This window comes from Maylandia zebra, linkage group LG6 (assembly GCF_041146795.1).
Source record: "Maylandia zebra isolate NMK-2024a linkage group LG6, Mzebra_GT3a, whole genome shotgun sequence".
Lineage (NCBI taxonomy): Eukaryota > Metazoa > Chordata > Actinopteri > Cichliformes > Cichlidae > Maylandia > Maylandia zebra.
The window spans coordinates 22,994,408-23,013,415 of NC_135172.1; the positions used below are offsets into that span (position 1 = coordinate 22,994,408).

At 39.7% G+C, this 19,008-nt stretch overlaps 3 protein-coding genes and 1 long non-coding RNA gene across 5 annotated transcripts; all 4 read left to right on the plus strand.

Moving 5' to 3' along the window:
* The first annotated feature begins 8,828 nt into the window (after positions 1-8,828).
* Positions 8,829-10,346, plus strand: LOC143419001 (uncharacterized). Its single transcript, XR_013098954.1, has 3 exons — positions 8,829-9,027; positions 9,142-9,183; positions 9,256-10,346. It is a non-coding gene; the product is annotated as an uncharacterized LOC143419001 (long non-coding RNA).
* A 955-nt stretch (positions 10,347-11,301) lies between these two features.
* LOC101468667 (uncharacterized) lies at positions 11,302-13,402 on the plus strand. Its single transcript, XM_004549517.2, has 7 exons — positions 11,302-11,462; positions 11,657-11,929; positions 12,024-12,080; positions 12,266-12,439; positions 12,523-12,558; positions 12,667-12,705; positions 12,834-13,402. Exons 1-7 carry the CDS (start codon positions 11,409-11,411, stop codon positions 13,128-13,130), a joined length of 930 nt encoding a protein of 309 aa, XP_004549574.1. The 5' UTR covers positions 11,302-11,408; the 3' UTR covers positions 13,131-13,402.
* A 494-nt stretch (positions 13,403-13,896) lies between these two features.
* scpp7 (secretory calcium-binding phosphoprotein 7) lies at positions 13,897-16,323 on the plus strand. Of its 2 annotated transcripts, XM_004549564.5 has the most exons (9): positions 13,898-14,052; positions 14,177-14,241; positions 14,531-14,575; positions 14,792-14,839; positions 14,930-14,971; positions 15,214-15,273; positions 15,357-15,524; positions 15,829-15,904; positions 16,038-16,323. In XM_004549564.5, the coding sequence occupies exons 2-8, from the start codon at positions 14,188-14,190 to the stop codon at positions 15,859-15,861; spliced, it is 450 nt and encodes a 149-aa protein (XP_004549621.1). In that variant the 5' UTR covers positions 13,898-14,052; positions 14,177-14,187; the 3' UTR covers positions 15,862-15,904; positions 16,038-16,323. The 2 variants fall into 2 exon arrangements, with proteins under 2 accessions (XP_076740997.1, XP_004549621.1); XM_076884882.1 differs by lacking the exon at positions 15,214-15,273 and having other exon boundaries at positions 13,897-14,052.
* A 526-nt stretch (positions 16,324-16,849) lies between these two features.
* Positions 16,850-19,008, plus strand: scpp5 (secretory calcium-binding phosphoprotein 5). The gene is made up of 11 exons (XM_076884881.1): positions 16,850-16,972; positions 17,090-17,150; positions 17,238-17,291; positions 17,427-17,492; positions 17,624-17,674; positions 17,794-17,862; positions 17,987-18,016; positions 18,126-18,173; positions 18,270-18,320; positions 18,444-18,527; positions 18,642-19,008. Exons 2-11 carry the CDS (start codon positions 17,097-17,099, stop codon positions 18,657-18,659), a joined length of 525 nt encoding a protein of 174 aa, XP_076740996.1. The 5' UTR covers positions 16,850-16,972; positions 17,090-17,096; the 3' UTR covers positions 18,660-19,008.

Sequence of the window (19,008 nt, forward strand, 5' to 3'; positions counted from 1 at the left end):
CAAGTGTGATTCGGAGGACAGAGTGGTGGCAGGGGGCAGTTCCTCCGTTGTGCCACCCCGCCTTAGTTTAACGGCAGCTGGGGTGCCAGGCTTTGTGGGCTTGGTGCTGGACAGTAGCGTGCGATGTGGCCTGGTTCTCCGCACCGATGGCAGTTACCCCTGGATTGGCCTGCTGCTCGCCTATTCCCTCGCCGAGATCGCCAGGGTGGTGTGTTGGTGGTTTGGCGGGCCTCCTCCGCCTGGTCGCTCCTTTCGTAGTCCGTTTGGCGCACTTGGTGACTTATGCCAGGGCTGCGTGCACCTGGGCTGAGCACATGCTCCACTCTTTCGGCCTCAGTTAGAGCTGCCGCCAGGGTTTCTGGTGCATGCAGACGGATGTGCTCTTGTAGTCTTTTTGGCTGGAGACCCCGGACAAAAGCCTGGAGAGCAAGCTCTTCTTGTGCTGCAGCATCAAAAGCAGGGTACCCTCTACGTGCATAAAGACGTAGCTCAGCAGCATAGGCACCCAGACTCTCCTCTTGTCTCCGTGGGCGGTTAGCAAGTTTATCTCGGGCATCATCTGCATGTGTACGGAGGCCAAACCTGCTCTGCATTGCTCTGGCAACAGCAGGCCAACTTAAACGCTCTTCTGGCTGAAGATCTGTGAGGATCTGCAGGGCCCTGCCTTCCAAGGCGAGGGCAACTTGGACATCTGTCTCCTCTGTTGACCAACCGTTTAGCTGAGCAGCCAGCTGTACCTGGATAAGGTAGGTCTCTGGAGGTGCCTCCCCATTATAGCGTGGCAGCTTCATGCTCCCCCGGACAGGAGCCCCTGATGGCAGCGGCGGCTGCACTTGGTCCTGGAGACAGTTGGCGTTGTCCCCCTCGGCTGCCAACAATGAGGGTGTGCTGCTCCCAGGCATCACCATGAGTGGAGGCTGGCTGGTCGCTCGTGGTCTTGGAGCCTGCAGCATGCCTTGGCGGCTCCGACAGCTCCCCAGTGGGCGGGGGTGTGAGGCTCCATCTGGTAAGCCCCACAGGTCTTCCCCTGGCTGGCTTGCTACTGCCCGGGGATCTCCCCACTTCTTCGATTGTGCTCCATTCACTGCTTCCAGGTGAGTAATAAGCTCCTCAATCTTCCTCAGCTCCTCTTCCTCTTTCAGCATAGTGGCCATGCTCTTGGAATCCCACTTCTGACACCAATGTGGCATGCAGAGGAAACTTTACAAAGAAGCTCACAGAGAGAGATTGTTATTCAACCCCAAGCTGGTAGGGGGAGCTCTTTATTACAACACACACTGATGCTACACTGTGCTTCAAGGGTCATCAACAGCATAACAGAACTCACCCATGGTTTCATTCATTCTATAAAACAACAACTGTAAGTGCCTTTGAACCACAGTACAAACACAACATTCAGGATAACAGTTAAAAGTAGTGAAAACATAAACAACAAAACAAGAACATCCAAACAGCAGCACACGTCCCAAGGCATGATGGGAGAGAACTAGCCGCTCCCCCAACACGCCACAATATGTCAAATCACCCTAAATTACTGTGAAAGTACACAGTTTAACAAATGTATTAGCAGTTATCCCATTCCTCATTGATCTCATCCAATGGCAACCTGCATCCTACGAGCAAACAAATGAATTGTTAATTTAATAGTTGGAATAAGAAAGTAACATTTTCAAAAACATCTCAGCTTGGTGGCGCTTCCTCCGGGTGTGCAAATCACATGTCTCTCTGCAGCGTGGTTTGAGTTCTGCACGGCGTCATAAATGTCTCTTCCAGTTGTTTCCATCATTGTCCATAGGACCAGAGTCCAAATGTATGTAGAATAAACATTCAAACATACCAGTTTGGTTTTGTTGTTTGTCGACATGGGTCTCAGCTTATCGTGAAAGCTGCAGACCTCTCAGCACTCAAGTTTTATGGCCTCTACCAACCCCCATTACCTCACTTCAGGCCTTCGTCCTGCGAGGGGGATACTTATGACTCCTCCACTGTCCACGCTCTGCAGAAAAACCCCTCTGTAAAAAGGGTGCTGGGTTCAGTTATCTTACTGCTGTTATGATCCAGCAGCCTTCAGAGTGTCATCGTATGCACAGTATAGTGACACAGCATTAGGTGATGTTCATAGGAAACTGCTGTCATCACCACCATAGCTTCTGGTTCCTGTGCTTTTCACAGAATCATGATGCCATCCTTAGACTCCCTCTGTGTTGTCGATGGAGCTTGGCACGTTCCCCTCATCCTTCAGGTGCCCGTCTGTTGTCCACAATCTCCTCTGTTGGCCTCTGTTGGCCCCCTTGGCACAGCTCTCATTCCAACGCAGTTTCATGGTCCTTGCTGTGGCTCCAAAGTCTGATCTCATGATGGGCCCCAACCAGCTTGACCTTTGACCTCAACCACTGCCTGGGCTGTCAACTATGCCTGGAATGGTTCTCGCTTCTTCACTGGGCCTCTGAATATTTCTCAGGAGATTACTGCTGCACCTGTATTTCCTTGCTAGGAGGAAAAACTTCTATTTGGAGAGCATGTCAACAATCATCAAACCACATTCTTTAGTTCAGTAAACTTCACTTATAGGCCATCAAAGCCTCATCTGAACATGGATGCACCACTTGCATAGGTTTAATACCTGTAAATAAACTGTTAATCACACAAATCACTGCAACAATAATGAAAAACATTATTTAATGTTAAAAAACATTATTTAATGTTAATCCTGGACACTCCCTCTTGACGCATGGACACTCCCATGAGTCAACTCATCAAACCTGGATTCCTGTCTTAAAGAAAAAGGTTAGCTAAATCATGTCCCAGGCAACATCAGGGCATCTCCGCTGGAGTAGCTCCGTAACCCTGCAATAAAAGATGTTAGCGTGTTTTGCATATTAAGTTTGCTTAACACCTGGCTCTGCCAGGAGCCTGCATACACACCATCATGGCCTGGAAAAGAAGATCTGGAAATGAAATCAAACTGCACACTTGTAAACAATTGTATCATAAGAGCAATAAGCATTCAACATCAGCAAGACAAGTGTCATGTGCAGGTTTTCTCAAATCAGTAAACTACAACTATTACCATAATTCGCCTCAGACATGGATAATCCCATGTACTCAGTCAACATTAATGTAATCGGTGACTGCTCTTAAGTAAAGTCACTCCACTCATATCTTACTATGGGCTTAAAAGTGGCCAGCTAATGAGCCCATATTCAACTATTCCATAAACACTGCATCTCTTATTTGTTTTTCTCATGTCACTTGTCCGCTTCTGCCGAATCTTCTACATGCATTCTCAGAAAAACAAACATTAGCAACACACATTGACCGTGGTTAGACGCAGGTCGACAGGCTCCAGAGGTGCCATAAAAAGACCATAAAGTTAGCCATCCATAGCTGTGGAAAGAAGTAACACCAGTTTTCAACACAGGAAATTTGTTGTTATTCACATTATCAAAGTAACCTTCACATTTCCCCATCAACACAGTGTAACAGCATCACCACTCATGACCTGTAAACACGGTTTTCTTCACACATAAACCCAGAAATCCTGTAGTAGAAAAACATTAACCAGTTGTCCCGTTATAAATCGCATGAAGAACTGTAATGCTGTAGAAAAGAAATGTAAATGTTAGCGCTGCGCAGGTGTGTACACACTTTCTCACAGTTTCCTCTGTGAGCAACACAAGGTAGTGAATAACACCCCTGGTAGATGCACAGACACAGAAAGTGGCACCTAAAAGGTTAAATCATCACGCAACCTCGAATGTTGCTGTCATCTTTCTGCTCCTGTAAAAGGAAACACACATAGATTCATCTGCACCTTTGTCAGGTGAGGGTTAACTTCTCACAGTCGTGGACAGGAACTTACTTTCTAATTGTCCCAGTTAAGTGACTTTCTCCAGAGCCCATTTTAATGTGGAGAAACTCACTTGTAACAATTTCCTCGACGACGTGTCATACAGCGCTTTCTGTTCTAATCGTGCAGATCTGCTCAAACGACAGAGATTATCGAACAAAACTTTCAGTGCACTGTGAAAGTATCAAAATAAAAAGGCCTTGTTAAGTCATGACACAAGCTCCTCATCTCAGGCGGGTAAATCATACCATTAGCATGGTTCATCATACCATCATACTAATTGGCAGGCTCAACTTCACAACAAAAGAAAAATCATCAGCTAGATTAACTCCAAACCAACCATCAGCTGCACAACACACAACATAACCCTAATGTCCTATTAGCTATGAGTTTAATCCCCAGGTCTGTGCTTTTCACTCATTTAAACCACACACCCATTTTATTCAGTTTTCCTTTTTCCCTTCATCATAAAACATGTGACATGTTGTCATGCACTTCACAAAAGAAGTTTGTTCTCACACTAACATGTGAGCTCGAGTGTTCTGAGACGTTATATTTGGTATATCCAGACCATCCGTCGGCTCTTACTTCGGAAACATGGCTTAAAAAATTTCTCTTCAACGACGTAATCCGATAAAAAAACCGATCTCTTTACCCGTCAGCTTCCCGTGGCTGTCATGCGACCGGTTATTGCAGTTAATAATACAACAGCTTCTTGACATTTTTTGGGTTTCTTTTTATCGCTGCGTAACTGAGTTCAATTGAAAGCCTGCGTGCGCTAGTACCTCTTGCCACAAGTTCCCAGAATCCTTTGCGGTTTTACCCCTGAATGACGTCACATTTTCAATCTTTATCCTGGTGGGCCGGTCTCTAGTCAAAATGCCCGGGCCGATTTTTTGTCCCAGTCCAGCCTTGGCCATTTTGGTTCAGGGTGCCTCTAACTCTGCACAAGTCACTGACCCTGGATCCAGCACCAAAGATTTCAAATTTTGATGCATCAGTCCATAATACCTTTTTCAAGTCTTTAGTAGTCCAATGGTGGTGTTTCATGGCCCAGGCAAGCTTCTTTGTCTTATTCAGATGTCTTAGCAATGGCTTTCTTGCTTCAACTGGTCCTGTCAAATAGGGCTGCCACAAACGATTATTTTGATAGTTGACTAGTCACCAATTATTTTTATGATTAGTCGACTAATCAGATCATGCATCCATTGGATGTAAAACGTACAGCTTATTGCACCAGCACGCATCTGCTCTTATATAACTATCATTAGCTTACAGCTTTAAGTGTTTAAGGTATGTGCTAACTAAAAATAAAGACAAAATGGTAGTTAATTAAATTTTAATGAAATTTGCAGATTGTTTCGGTGAAGTTTAATAAACTCAGCCGTCTGCTCCTTGCTATCTAAAATATAACGGGACACCGGAGTATATTCTCGAGCATCTCACACTTCTAATCAGTTGGCTGCTTGACGTTTATTCAGCTGTGTAAAAACTATAACTTTAATCTCAGCCAAACCGATTTACTCAGGAACAAATAAAATACTAAAAAAAAAAGCCAAACAATAACATTTTTAAGTTATCTAAGTGACTTATATATCATGTTTAACCTGAGTAGGGAAAGGCAGCGGTGGGTTTGAAAACGATTTGCCGGGAGTCCGGTGTTCTCACCGGCTCTAGTGAGCCTTGCCCCCGGCTAGCTATTGAGCTAGTGGGTAACAGACGTCTCCGAAAACGTCGGAACGCTTTTGAAAATATGTCGTGTCTTGATAAACTGAGCAGATATTTGAGGTTTACACAGCTACATTCTCGCCTGAAAATATGTTAAACGTTTATTTTGTGACCTAGAAAGAATAATAAGAGTAATATTAAAACTAACTAGCTGCCGCCATTGTTGAAAACTGAGCAGGGCCGCGCTATGAATTCTGGGACACAGTCTTCTTCTTCTTCGGGGTTTAACAGCAGCTGGCATCCTTGTACATGCATTGCTGCCATCTTCTGTTTCAGTCCGTTATTACACTCTTAAATACTACTACTTTTCCCTGCGTCTTTTGGGATCTTACAAAGCTTCAAACGACGCGTCGACTATTAAATCAGTCGTCGACGATTTTGATAGTCGACGTAATCGTGACTAATCGTGGCAGCCCCACTGTCAAACCTGCAGCTTGAAGTCTTCTCTTCACAGTTGAAACAGAGACTTACTTACTACAACTACTACTGCAAGCTGTGCTTGAAGTTGTTGTCCTGTGAGCTGCCTATCACGCATGCTGTTAACTCTCAGAAACTTGTCCTCTGATTCAGTTGTGGCTTCGTGTCTGCCAGACCTCTTCCCCAGTTTACATCAGTTTCTGAGTGCCTTTTGATTGTAAAGGAAACTACTCACTGACACCTTGACTTCTGTTGTAATTTCCATGTAGGAAAGAGCTACATTTTTAAGTTTTATTAAAATTGTTAGTTAACTTTTTCTCGCCATTTTTGTACAAACACACTACTTTCTGCAGTACAATACGATTCAACTGATACTCATAAGGGAATGGTGCATTAGTGTGTTCCAACACTACTTTTATGCAGACAGAGGGGGTTGTGAGTAATCCAGAAAAGTTGGAACACCTGTAGGAATTAGTAGCAACAGCTTTCAAGGCTTGATCAACCTCCATTGCCTCAGAACAGCTTTAAATTGTTAACCCATTTTGTGTTCCCTGAAAAAGGCCTTTTTGTATAATTCTGAAATGTACATTATTGTTAAGTTTTGGGTAACTTCAACTTTTTTTAACCTCTAACAGTTCACCACTTACCTTTATACCATTTCAAGCTATCCATTGACTTGAATGACTTGAATTGCAATAAATAGCTGGAAAAATTGTGGTGTTCTAAAATGTTTGACCGGTAGCAGCAGTAAGTTGGCCTGGATATTGCAATTACTAAATTTATATTTTTAATACAATAGTGTCTTTTTATTGTAAGCAAGCACATAAAAGAAGTATAAAAATAAAAAAACTAAATACCTAATGCCTCACTATTATTTTTACTGTGGATTATGAAAACCATTATAGGCTATGTTTTCACTTAAACATTGAGATCTAAAGTGCAGTTGAATAAATATAGTCTCATGATGATTCTACCAAAAGGAGTGAGTGAAACAAAGAGATGGCTGAGTGAGCTACACTGACTATTATCAGTAGAGAGAAAGCATCACTTTACTGTGAAGTTGTTAATTATTTCAATAGAAACCACCTCTGCTTTCAGTCTGTTGACTCTAGAAGGTCAAACACTTGGTTGGTGGATGAGCTTTTTCATGAATTTCTCAAGGATCTGGATGTTGTGAGGCTTTCTAGTTTGACACACCTCTTTAATATTGCATTGAAGTAAGTCCTCTGGATTGGCAGACTGGGGTGAAGTTTCCCCTCTTCAAGAAAGGGAACTTTAGGGTGTGCTTCAAGGGAAGGATCACACTCCTCAGTCTCCCAAAGAAGGTCTATGGCAGTTTATTGGAGGAGAAAGTCCATCCTTTAGTTATGTGACACACAGCATATTGGTAATATTTTCTTCCATCAGAAACATTTAAAAAACAAGAAGATCAACTTACTATTTGCAGTGTTCGTAACAAGTAGGTCTTTGAAATGAAAACCACTTTATTTGAAAAGATAACTAAATCTAAGTCTTTCAGCATTATAAATGGTATGTGGCTAAATGGCCTGACTAATGCTTTTTGCAAGAAGAAAAAATATAGAAAGAAAAAAAGAAAACATATAGCAGGAGGATAGTGCTAGCACCTTGTTTTGTTTTGGAGTAATGACAGTTTATTGTAACACATGAAGCAACACATCCTAAGTGATCTTTCAAGTTAGTTTTCCAACTCCAGGAAACACTCATATATTTTAACATCACTGTCAAAAATAAAGTCTCTCACAGACATTTGCAAGGTTTAAAATTTAATTGTTAGGTCTAATGTCAGACCTTGCTGCTGAAGAGGTTCGTCACTGTAAACAAAAGCAAGACACTCTGTACGGTTCTCACTTGCAAGCAAGGGAAGTCCGGCAAGATGTTCAGCCGACTTCAAACTGACTCCCTTTGCAGGCTCTTTTATTGACTACCGTGGGTTACACAAACACGGTCAAACTGGTTTAAACTGGTTACACAATGTAAAACCCATGTAGTGTGCCATAAAAGCTAAGGCACTGTGTGTGTGTGCATGCATGTGCGAGCAAGTGTGTGTGTCTGTGTCTCTGTATATGTGACTTCCTGCCACACAATATATGCTTACAACCGTTTAACCACATTTCCTAGTTATCCACAGGTCATCTCCCCACACCCGTATATGGGTTAACTTTAATGGTTCACCATATACAAGCATAGGCGAACCCCTAAATGGAGCGGAGGGAACATCCTTTACCAGATAAGGAAACCAGAACCTTTAGATGGAATGTGCCTGCAATTAAACATTATAGCATCCAACACTATTATCAAAATCAACCTAACATTAATGACAGTACAGGAAATAAAACGAGGTTCACCACATGTCAACAAGATGATTATAGTATTTGGAAAAGATTGAGCAAGTATTGTTTTGCAGGTGGAAATACAGCTCTAGGCAACAGTTTTGCAAGTATATAATGCCTAACCACTTATCAGTCATCCCTGCATTCAGCAACTGCTTATTTGTGTTATATACACATTTGCTTCCATATGTATCCATATAACTAGAACATGTTTTAACATGGTGATGCTCTGAATTTTACTTAGATTGGAAATATGAATATAAATTTTAATCTTACAGTATGTGTGTGTCTGTATGTGTATGGGATTAAAAACTCAAAGCTTCTCAGCATGATAAACAGGATGCGGGCCTTTAATGTTGCGAAAACACAATCTAGTCTGCTAATGAAATTGTGTTCACACCTAGTTTGGTTTTGCCTCAGGAGGCGGCCATGAGAACTGACCACATCTGAGGTGAAGTAACATTTAGCGTGGGAGATCAGTGTGGGCACAGAGTCTATTTAAAAGCCAAGGACTGTCTTGGAGATAGACTGCAGGAGCTTGATTTTATTCATTATTGTGCTGTTTACTGTCATACTCTAGTGTGGGAGCTCTAACTATCAAGGGAACTGAATTACACTCTGAACTGCAAGATGAAAGTCTTTCTTCTCATGATTTTATACTTGGTCAATTGCTCTGTTGCTGTAAGTACAAAAATGTCTAAACAGTTTTATTTGATATTTATTGTCAATTTTTATCCCTTATCAAAACCCTTTCTGTTAATATTTAAAACAAATACATTATTTATGTTTTTGTAGAGGCGCCATCATTCATGCAGCAGTGGGTCTGACAGTAGTGAGGTAAGACATAAATAATGCCATAATTGTTTGTAAAGAACACAGTAATATACATTTTTTTCAATGCTTTTGCAGAGTGGCCAACACCGCTGGATTAGACCTTCATTCAATATCTGTACTCTGTTTCCGATTCTATGTGTGCAACCACCTATTCAGCCATCAACATCAACCACAACACAGACTTCCAGGACCACAATCATGTCTACCACTACAGCCCCGAGGGGAGACAGTAGTTGAATAGCATGGATCTGGAAAAAAAAAAGTAGCTTATACTACTTTGGTTTGAACTTTCCAGCATAAGCAGCACAAAGCTGCATAATAATAGGGAAATTGATGCTGTGAGAATGATGTCTGTTTTTTACATTTTGTTACCTTGAAGCCAGAAATGAACCAAATTTTATTGGCATTCAAAAATATTGCATACTGTTTGCATATTTTCACATTTCAGTATTGCAGCATCCTTCAACCTCCCTTTACAATGTTATATATGTTTTGTTGATCCTACTTATTTGAATGTTTTGTTTAATTTAAAAAAAACAAAACTTATATAACCAGTGAGGTTGTATGTTGCACTGTGATTTGAAACATTTAAAATTTAGAGAGGCATTCAGTCAGCAAGGTAATGATGAGTTTTGTTAGAGACTAGGCTTCCAGACATTAGTGGGAGGGATGCTGACGACATGCATGCGTAATATCCAGTCAGCGGGTACACACAACACCAACCCTAGATCAACACAGCTTAAGTGAGGGATGACTGCTGAGCTGTTAATGCATGGCTCTGTGCTTCATGAGTTAAACACATAGTACTGCTTTATTTCTTCTTCACACACCCTCTTCAGCAATATTTTCACTGATTGCACAGCACTGCTTGCTCCGCTGATTTGACAAAAAAAAGTAATTAAGATTGTCATTAGCATACACCCTTTTAACAAAGCTAGTATGGTCTCTTACTTTCTCTTTGATGTGATGTGTGCATGAATGTGCATTATAAATGTAATCTCCTGTTTTGTGGATGTTTGCCTAATTTGCAAACTTGGTTAATTTTGTAAACCAGCTGGCAACCAACTTTTAAAGTATGCACTGAATTATATGTATTTTTCATAATTGTTGTATTTGATGCTTTGATGATTTTTTTTTTCAGAATAAATTATAATTTGAAAAGAGAACCTTGTTGTGGGATACTGCACTTTTTAATCTATCTATCTATTGATCTATCTATCGATCTATCTACATAGTTAGACAGATACTGCTATTACTAATAACAATTTATTATTATTATTTGGATCCTGTACCCAAATTGCCACTTGTCAGTAATTTTTATGTATGCCGTTTTAGCGTATGATGTTGCAAACAAAATGTTGTGTCAGTTTAAAATGATGGAAAGATATTACTTTATCAAATGTGAAAAAAATGTGTGGTCATAAGTATTATCTGTGTTTCCTTTATTTTGTTATTTGTTATTGAGTGTTTGATTAAAGAAGGTTGATTCAAGGTGATCTACAAAGGAAATTTCTTTTAAACAGAACAACTAAAAGTCAAGCTGGATAGAATTTATACATATTATAATTACTTGCTCTTCAATTTTCTCTCACATTTCAAATACATTTAGTGCTAAGTTAAGCATTTGAGCTCATCTGCAAATTAATTTTAATATTTGAATCAACATATATGTCATTAATGTGTAGTTTGTCATTTTTTTATGTCTTACATTAACTTATCAAGTGTTCATTTTTATGTCTGTTGCAGCTTCAGTTATTTTTCATGTCTGCTTTTTAAGATTCTTTTTTTGCACATCACACATTCTTGGTTTGACCATACTGCAATTACAACAGCGAGACACTGACACATCAGCCACATCAGCCACACCCGTAGGTGCCCGTAGTAGCAGGAAAACCACAAGGCCTCAACTCTCATGCATTTGTTTAATTATTTCAAGAGACATTACACCATCATAATTGAAGAAAAACATGCCGTTTAGGACACTTATTAGATTTTCTTTGGTTTCCACCTCCCTGCTTCATTCAGCAGACGATTAGGTTGAATTTATCTTTCTTCAGTCTGCCATGTGATTGGTTGATCCAGTTTGTGAGCAGTGCATAAGTTGAAGGACCCCTCCATACAGTTTCAATGAATTTACTCCTGAGTGCTCCACGGAGATAGTCCTTAAAGCACCCACTGATCCAGTGGAACTGATTAAAAACCATATCGATTTTGTTCTCTTTTTGGAAATGATTATCATAACGCTGCTGTTATGCTTTACCATAGAAGTCTCTGCAGTACCAGTAAGTAGACTAATAGAATATGGTTTAAAATACAATACTTGATATAATTATATAATTTTATGTTTATTCATTTAATACTGGTTGTCATTTAATTAACATTTGACATTCTATGAACTCTGTGACTCAGTGATAATTTTACCATCTTCTTTCTTTCTTTCTTTCTTTCTTTCTTTCTTTCTTTCTTTCTTTTTCAGGTCAATTCAAATGTCCGTCGTCCCCTGCTGTTACAAGGAAGGGAAACAGCAACTCAAGGTGCTCAGCACGTTGTAGCCGCAAACCAGAAACCCGAATCTCCTATGCCAGCCTCTATTTCTCCCAGTGTTCAGCCACAGGCAGGAGGTCTACAGCAGCCTGATCCACAGCCCATTCCTTCACTGCAACAGTACCCCTGGTATCCACAAGGGGGCATGCCCATGCAGCCACTCTTCTATGGACCCCACCAGCTGACACTGCCACAGCAGCCTCTAGTAGGAGGAGGCGGGGGAGCTAAGAAAACAGAATATTAACTCTTATTTTAAATTATTTTCTCCCTTTAAAAATGTGTATTGCTGCTTTTTTCAGATTTTCCCACCTTATGGATACTTACCGCTGTTCTCCTCACACTATGGGAATCAGCTGGTAAGCTAAGAGACACGCTTGCTGGAGACAGGAAACCCTTTCATAAGACACAGTATTATGAAAATAAAGACATTGGTATTTTGGCTTTTGGAGTAAGGAGTTAATATTGGAGTTGTAACTTGTGGTGTCGGTGCAGAAATTGTTGATATGTGTTGTTTTGTTTTATTTTATTTTCTCTCCATCAGTTCAGCCCATATGGTTACCCAATGATTCTGGAATCGGCTCTCCCACAAACTCCAGCAAATCAGCTTCCCAACAGTCCAGTGTTACCTGCAGAAAATGCTGCAGGAGTTGCAGTTGCTCCTTCAATAGATGCAACTCAGGGAATACAGCAGCCACAGCAGCAGCTGCAACAACAGGTGTCTCTGCATATACATAATGCAGAATAAGTCAAAAAAAAGAAAAAAGAGTTACAATTATCTAACCGAATTCTCATCCACAGATTCCCCAGATTGTATACATGCTACAGCAACCAATGGTAAATATATAACACCCTCTGCAGACTTAGATGATTAATGCTATTTGCAATTTCACAATTTTCTTTCTGAGAACATTTCACTTGACATATGTTGTAATTCCTTACCAGAGCTCACCTCTTGGCAGTCTTAGCTCTGAGGAACTTCAGGTAACACAGCCAAGATTTTTTTCTTCTTCCAGCTTGTTCAAACAGTCTGTTTAGTGAACTCAGTGATCCCACTAACACTGCCCCTCCCTTGCCTCTTTACAGTATCTTATCTCTGTTTACTGTTTCAGATGGCTGCTACAATGGGCCAATTGGGGGTGTACATGCCTAATGTGCTTACAAACCAGCCTGCGGGAGCTGTCCAGCCCGAGAGCCAGGCCGCAGGACTCACACACCCAGAACAACAAGGCGTTCAGCCAGCTGTGGGGACCTCAGCTGCTGGAGCTCAACCGATAAAGGCACTGCCGTGCTCTGGATCACATCCAAATGCTAGCGGGTTCTCTGCAGGTTTAGCTGGGTCGGATGCTGCCACTGCCCAAAGAACTGCTGAACCCCAGCTTCAGCCCATGCGGGAAACCCTTGTCTGAGACTGTTGTCACCAGTGGAGATAACCCACAACATACAGAGAAAACAAAATGCATTACTGATGGGTACTAACAACTATTCAGTGGAGCTTCTCAAGGATATTACTAACCGTTGCTATTTAATTTCATTTATTATTATTTTACTTAAAAAAATAAATAAATAAAAATAAATGTCAAATAAAAAAGGAAAACAAATAAGGCTGGGCCTGAACTGTTTTGTCTTTCCATGTTACTGTCTTTCATAACCTTCAATTAAATACATTTTAAAACCATAATGTAAGAGAGTGTGCACAGTATTTATCTAATCATCATCCTGAAGCATATTTATCCCAGATTATAGATTGTCATCACACCTCTGACGTATCCACGCAGGCTCAGATACAATGTGCAGTGAATGTCCCTAAAACTGTTGTAAATTTAAAGTTCTACCCAATTCATTGAAAAAGACATTCAGTTTTACAAGTATACATGATCATTTGTAGGTTTTAACAGGCCTCGAAATACTGCTGTTGGTAAAGCATTTATCCTCTAAACATCATCAGGTATAAAGCATCATATTTTCTATTAGGAAAAACACACAGGAGTAAGTAAGGAAGCACTCTTTTGAATTCCAACTCCTACTCCCGAATAACCCTGTTGCCCTTTTTGAGTTTGAGCTGTTGCAAGGAGGCACCTGATAAGACACATTGCAGAGGAATGTGAAATATGTGCTCTTCAAGCCAAAAAAATTATTAAGAGATTTCCCAGACATGCAGCTGCCAGGTTTGTGATCATACAAAGAAAAACGATTGGCTTACCATCAATACCTGTCAAAAGTTTGCTCGCCCTTTGTTTCTCTCAGCAAATAAATAGGCGATCTCACTCTCCTCTAATCACACCTCTCTTCAACAATCCTCCAGTGCTCACGTGCAGCCAGGAAAGAAAGGTAATGTAGATCCTGCTAATATCACATGAAACTGCAAAAGACGTTTTAAATTTGAATGCTTTTTTAAAAGACGTGCACTAAAAACTACCAAATGTAATAACTCAAAATTCTCTTTCTGTCACAGCAAGTTTCAAAATGAAATTTATCGTGCTTGCTGCCTGCATCCTTGGGATGGCCATCTCTGCTCCTGTAAGAAAAATACTTACATTTCTGCCAAAATATCTATTTTCCCTTTCTTTTTCTTTCACATGTAACAATTAACATACAACATTCATCTTCAGTATTTTAGAGAAATATCACCTACAGAGCTTTAATACTCACCTTTGTTTTTTTTAGCAGATGGAGTTTTTCGGTCATTGTTATCCGTTTATGGTGTCTGTTTTTGTCTTTAGCATTAATCAGTAAAACAACATTCAATAACTGTCTGAACATGTTACACTGACCTGCATTACACTGAATTTTATTCTCTTCTTTACAGCTGCAGATATTTGAGGAGTTTGACATCCATTACGCTCCACCTCAGGTACAATAAGAAGCAGCTTGGATCAGCTGGTGGATATCATGACACCCACACACATTAACCACAGTAAAAGCCAGATTTTCAAACTCTGCACGGTGGTCTGTTATGATTTGTTCACCACTGATGTCTTCATAGCTGAACTGCTTTTCTCCAACACGGCTGACTTTTCTCATAAGATTGTGTCCCTGTTAAGTGTATATGATTAAAACTGTATTTCAGGCGGCCCAGGTTATCCCTGCTGGAGTCCCACTTGACAATCTGGAAGTTGTAAGAGTTCAATCATTGTTTTGCACCTTTTCAGAACTTTTCTGTGCATCTGGTGATTATTTCTTTACTATGTTGTTTTAATGCTTCCAGTTGCTCCCTGTTGATGCCCAAAGACACCCTCTTGGAGGACCTGTGAGTAGCACAGTTCATAAATATATATATATATAGATATTTACCTATTGAGAGTGTAGTTTGCAGACTTTGATCCAAAGAATGGAAATGGAATAGAAACCTAAATGCTATCTGATAAAAAGAGTTAATTCTATAGACTTTGACGTTTTTAGAGCCTACATGTAATCAAAGAAGAGCCACAAATCAGAAGTATTACAGATTCCAGTGCAATTATGAGTTTCTAAGTCTGTTTTCATTGAAAGGTCCACGGCTTTATCAAGCACGAGATTCCAAATCCGAATGGCATAGGTACCAAGGAGGTGGTAGGTGTCTGCAGAACATATTTTCTCTGGCAAAGGTTTTTCAGATATTTTATTGAATTCACAATTTATTTTATTTTCTGTAGTTCTACCCCTTTGGCTTCAACCTGCCTAATCCAGCTGCAGCTGACCCAGCTGCTCCAGTTGCCCCAGCTGCTCCAGCTGCTCCAGCTGCCCCAGCTGCCCCTGTTGCTCTTGCTGATCCTGCCATTCCTGTGGAACCTCTGAATCCTGTCGTCGTTGCACCTCCCCCAGTAAGAAAGACTATCGCATTTAAATGTATTTAACAAACAATAAGCCTCTGTCATGATTTGATGCTGGCAATATGCAGTTTAGTGCAGTAATAGCTTCAATAGACTTTGACAGGCAATAAAGTGGAGTTGGATTGAACTGAAATTTGTTATGAGGGCAGCCGGTTCATTCCAATAAAAAGGATCACGTCAGACAAACCTCCCAACTATTTCTGCTGAGTTGTGGAAAAAACCGTGACTCATAAATGCACATGTAGGAGACTATCATCAGTCCTGATTCGCTCACCCAAGTCCTCTGTCATTTTAGCGTGGCAAAGATGATGAAGATGAAGATGACTAAAACTACTTAGTCAGCAGGAAAAAAACACTCTTGGCACACTCAGGTATCAATTCACATATTCATATATAAAGGTTTTAGCAGTAGTAGTTCATATAAATAAATATGCAAGGATCACATGTTATTTTTCTAGGGGATTGAGTCTCTCAAACTTTCATTTGCTTTTGTCCCCACTGTAGGTGACCAGAGGTGTAAGACTATCTGCTTACTGTGGTGAAAAATCGCCAGCCAGCAATGCTATTTTCTGTGGTGCTATGCATTTTTTGAAACGGTGCTTTGTTTGGAAAAAGAAGAATAAAGTCAAAAAGCATGACATGCCTCTTATGAAAAAAAAATTGATGGTTTGCAGTTAAATATGACCAAAAGAAAATATCAAAATAAATGTAGCAGTATATTGTTTCCTCTCTACATGCAACATGAAATGTTTCATTTCTGTGCTTCATAATAAATGAAACAGCTCATTCATCTATTGTTTCTGGTTCTTTGCTTAAGATATATTTCAAATAATAAATATCTGATACTCAGTCCATGAATTATATGCAGCATTTTGCAGATTATTACTGACTTGCTTTTTTGACTATCCACAAATAGCTACAGCAGGCAATTATATTTATTATAAATAATAAAGGCTGTTCTCTGATTTCACTACTATGTGCTGCTTCAGTACAAATTTATTTTTAGAGTAAAACAAGCAAACAAACAAACAAAAAAGGATATAGTATTATATTTATCTATGCTGTATTAACATAAATTTTTAGTTTCAGATATTTGTGCCACCTTATGCAATTGTAGTGAGACTAATGGCAGAATGAGGAGTAAGCAAAGTGAAGGTGTGCTCTGCTCTAGACGGTATAATCAAACAGACGACTCTGCTATTACACAGAAAGTGGATATGACCACTGGTCATTTAGTAAAGCTGAAGACTAGACACCTAAACTCTACCTAGTCATTGGGCAACACCACTCCTATCTCCTGTGACTGGCTCTTTGGTGAGAAAGCAGTGTATAAATATCCAAGTAACTCTGCAGAAGTCACAGTCCAACCTGCTGGCATCATCTCCAACATCAGCATTCATCATTTTCTCCTTTTCTGGTGATTTTTAAAATTTCAGACGGTGAGTTGAGCAAAATTTTAACATTAGCTCCTACATGCCTTTCCAGAAGGAAGCAACCATCCAGTGGGACTGTGGTGGAAGTTTCACAACTTGGAATGATTTATTTTATGTCTGTAGGATAAACATGAAGCTGGCTCTCTTGTGCCTCTGTTTGGCTAGCACAGCCTGTGCTGCACCAGTGAGTGTTAAGTAAAAGCCAATCATTTATTTCATGGAGCTGAAACCTGTCCAATACTTAAAGTTTAACTTCTGTTTATGCCTTTAGTTTCAGTACTTGCCTCATTACACTGGATCCAGGCAACAGATGCCAACTTTACAGGTAATTATGCATACTGCATACTGTTTATCTTCTCTATATCTTCTGTGTATATTCTATATACAGGTTCAAAATACTGCAAACACCTACACAAAATATTGCTGTATACTGAAGTCTTCACAATTTGCATGTATTCAGATGAACAATCCCTTTACGGCTGGTTTTCCACACACTGGACTACCTGGTGGTTACAGTGTGGAACTGGTATGTCAGACTCTTATTATTACTCAGGTTTATACACGTTTTCAGATCAGCACCATTATTTATTACATTTGGCTCTAACAGTGGCTATGAATCATGATTACAGTACAACATTTATGTTTTTTTTCTCCAAGATTTATCCCCACAGATTTCCAGGAGGTGCAGGTGTTTCAAACCCAGCACAGGTATGCATACATCAGTTTGAGAGAAGTTTTTCCACCTACAAAAAAATAAAATAAAATAGAAATCACCTAACTTCTTTTCGTTGATCCTGATTTTACTTTTGCCTTCTTTCTCTCTGCAGCCCTTTTCATCTTTTGGTCTCATCAAGTACTCCATTCCTCAGCTACCTGGCAGACAGAGTGTTGAAGTAGTAAGTCATTTCTCTTTCCTGTTGCAGATTATGGAAACTTTTGGCCCAGGAAACCTTTCTGCTCATAGAAGTGTTTTAACTGCTTTCTTGAACTTTTTTGTGTCTTGTGTTTTTACAATTCCAGTTCTATGCATATGACTTTGCTCAGCAAAGGGTAAGAATTTTGAACTCTTAGATATTAATTTAAAATTTGAAAATATGAATTTATGTTTGTATATTTCTATATATCATGGGACTAAATACAATATATAATTTTATTACAGATAATCCCAAACATCCCCCCAATGACAAAAGGCCCCATAGTGCCAGAAGTAAGATTTTAGTTATTCTATTTACCCCAACGTATTTTTGTTGTTTATGTTTAAAAACATGTTTGTTTATTTACCATTATATTTGTTTCCCCACAGGTTCTCCCATTTGACTATCCACCACAAAACATTCCCCAGCAAAATATGAACGTGAGAAAATACAGTAGCAAATAATATAATCTCGTTATGTTTTGAAGAAGCTAATTGTATTGACTGTGTATCTCCATGTTTTGGTAAAGTAGGTGTTTTTTTTTTTCTTTTCTTTTTTTCCAGATTCCGCAATTTGACGCTAATGCTCTTCCATCCCAGGACCCCCCAAAATTGCACCTGCAGGATCAGCCCATACAGACAAGCCAGGTAACCAATCAACAGATTGGTCCTTATAAAGCATCTTTAAAAACAAGGGAACACTATTTGAAATGTGTATGATTTTAACAATGCTGATATGAAACTGCTCATTTGTCTTTACAGATGCCAGCAAAGGTGTAAACATGTGAACATTCAGAAATCAGCATTGGAAGAAATTGTCAGTGATGTTGTTTCCGAAAGTGCTAACATGAGTTAAAACCCCACCCACAAATGTTATAAATAACACTTCTTTATTAAGAAATCACAACATTATTAAACTAAAGAGTAATAGGATAATCTGCATAAAATAAGACATAGTCCTGAAGCACTCTTTTATTCCCCTTGTCATTTCCCCACATTAACAATAACCTGTTCTAGAACTGCAGATGCAATGTGATGCTGAATTTTCATCATACTTTAATTACTTCATTCTAACTTTTCCTTAAATGTCATTTTCTTTGAATAAATAAAGTCTACTTTTTGAAGCAAA

Coding starts and splice junctions, on each gene's coding strand:
- scpp7 (XM_004549564.5), top strand. CDS start 14,188: ATGAAATTTATCGTGCTTGCTGCCTGCATCCTTGGGATGGCCATCTCT. Junction 14,242..14,530: donor GGATGGCCATCTCTGCTCCT/GTAAGAAAAATA, acceptor TCTTCTTTACAG/CTGCAGATATTTGAGGAGTT. Junction 14,576..14,791: donor TCCATTACGCTCCACCTCAG/GTACAATAAGAA, acceptor ACTGTATTTCAG/GCGGCCCAGGTTATCCCTGC.
- scpp5 (XM_076884881.1), top strand. CDS start 17,097: ATGAAGCTGGCTCTCTTGTGCCTCTGTTTGGCTAGCACAGCCTGTGCT. Junction 17,863..17,986: donor GCAGACAGAGTGTTGAAGTA/GTAAGTCATTTC, acceptor TTACAATTCCAG/TTCTATGCATATGACTTTGC. Junction 18,321..18,443: donor TTCCCCAGCAAAATATGAAC/GTGAGAAAATAC, acceptor CTTTTTTTCCAG/ATTCCGCAATTTGACGCTAA.
- LOC101468667 (XM_004549517.2), top strand. CDS start 11,409: ATGATTATCATAACGCTGCTGTTATGCTTTACCATAGAAGTCTCTGCA. Junction 12,081..12,265: donor CACACTATGGGAATCAGCTG/GTAAGCTAAGAG, acceptor TCTCTCCATCAG/TTCAGCCCATATGGTTACCC. Junction 12,440..12,522: donor AGCAGCAGCTGCAACAACAG/GTGTCTCTGCAT, acceptor TCTCATCCACAG/ATTCCCCAGATTGTATACAT.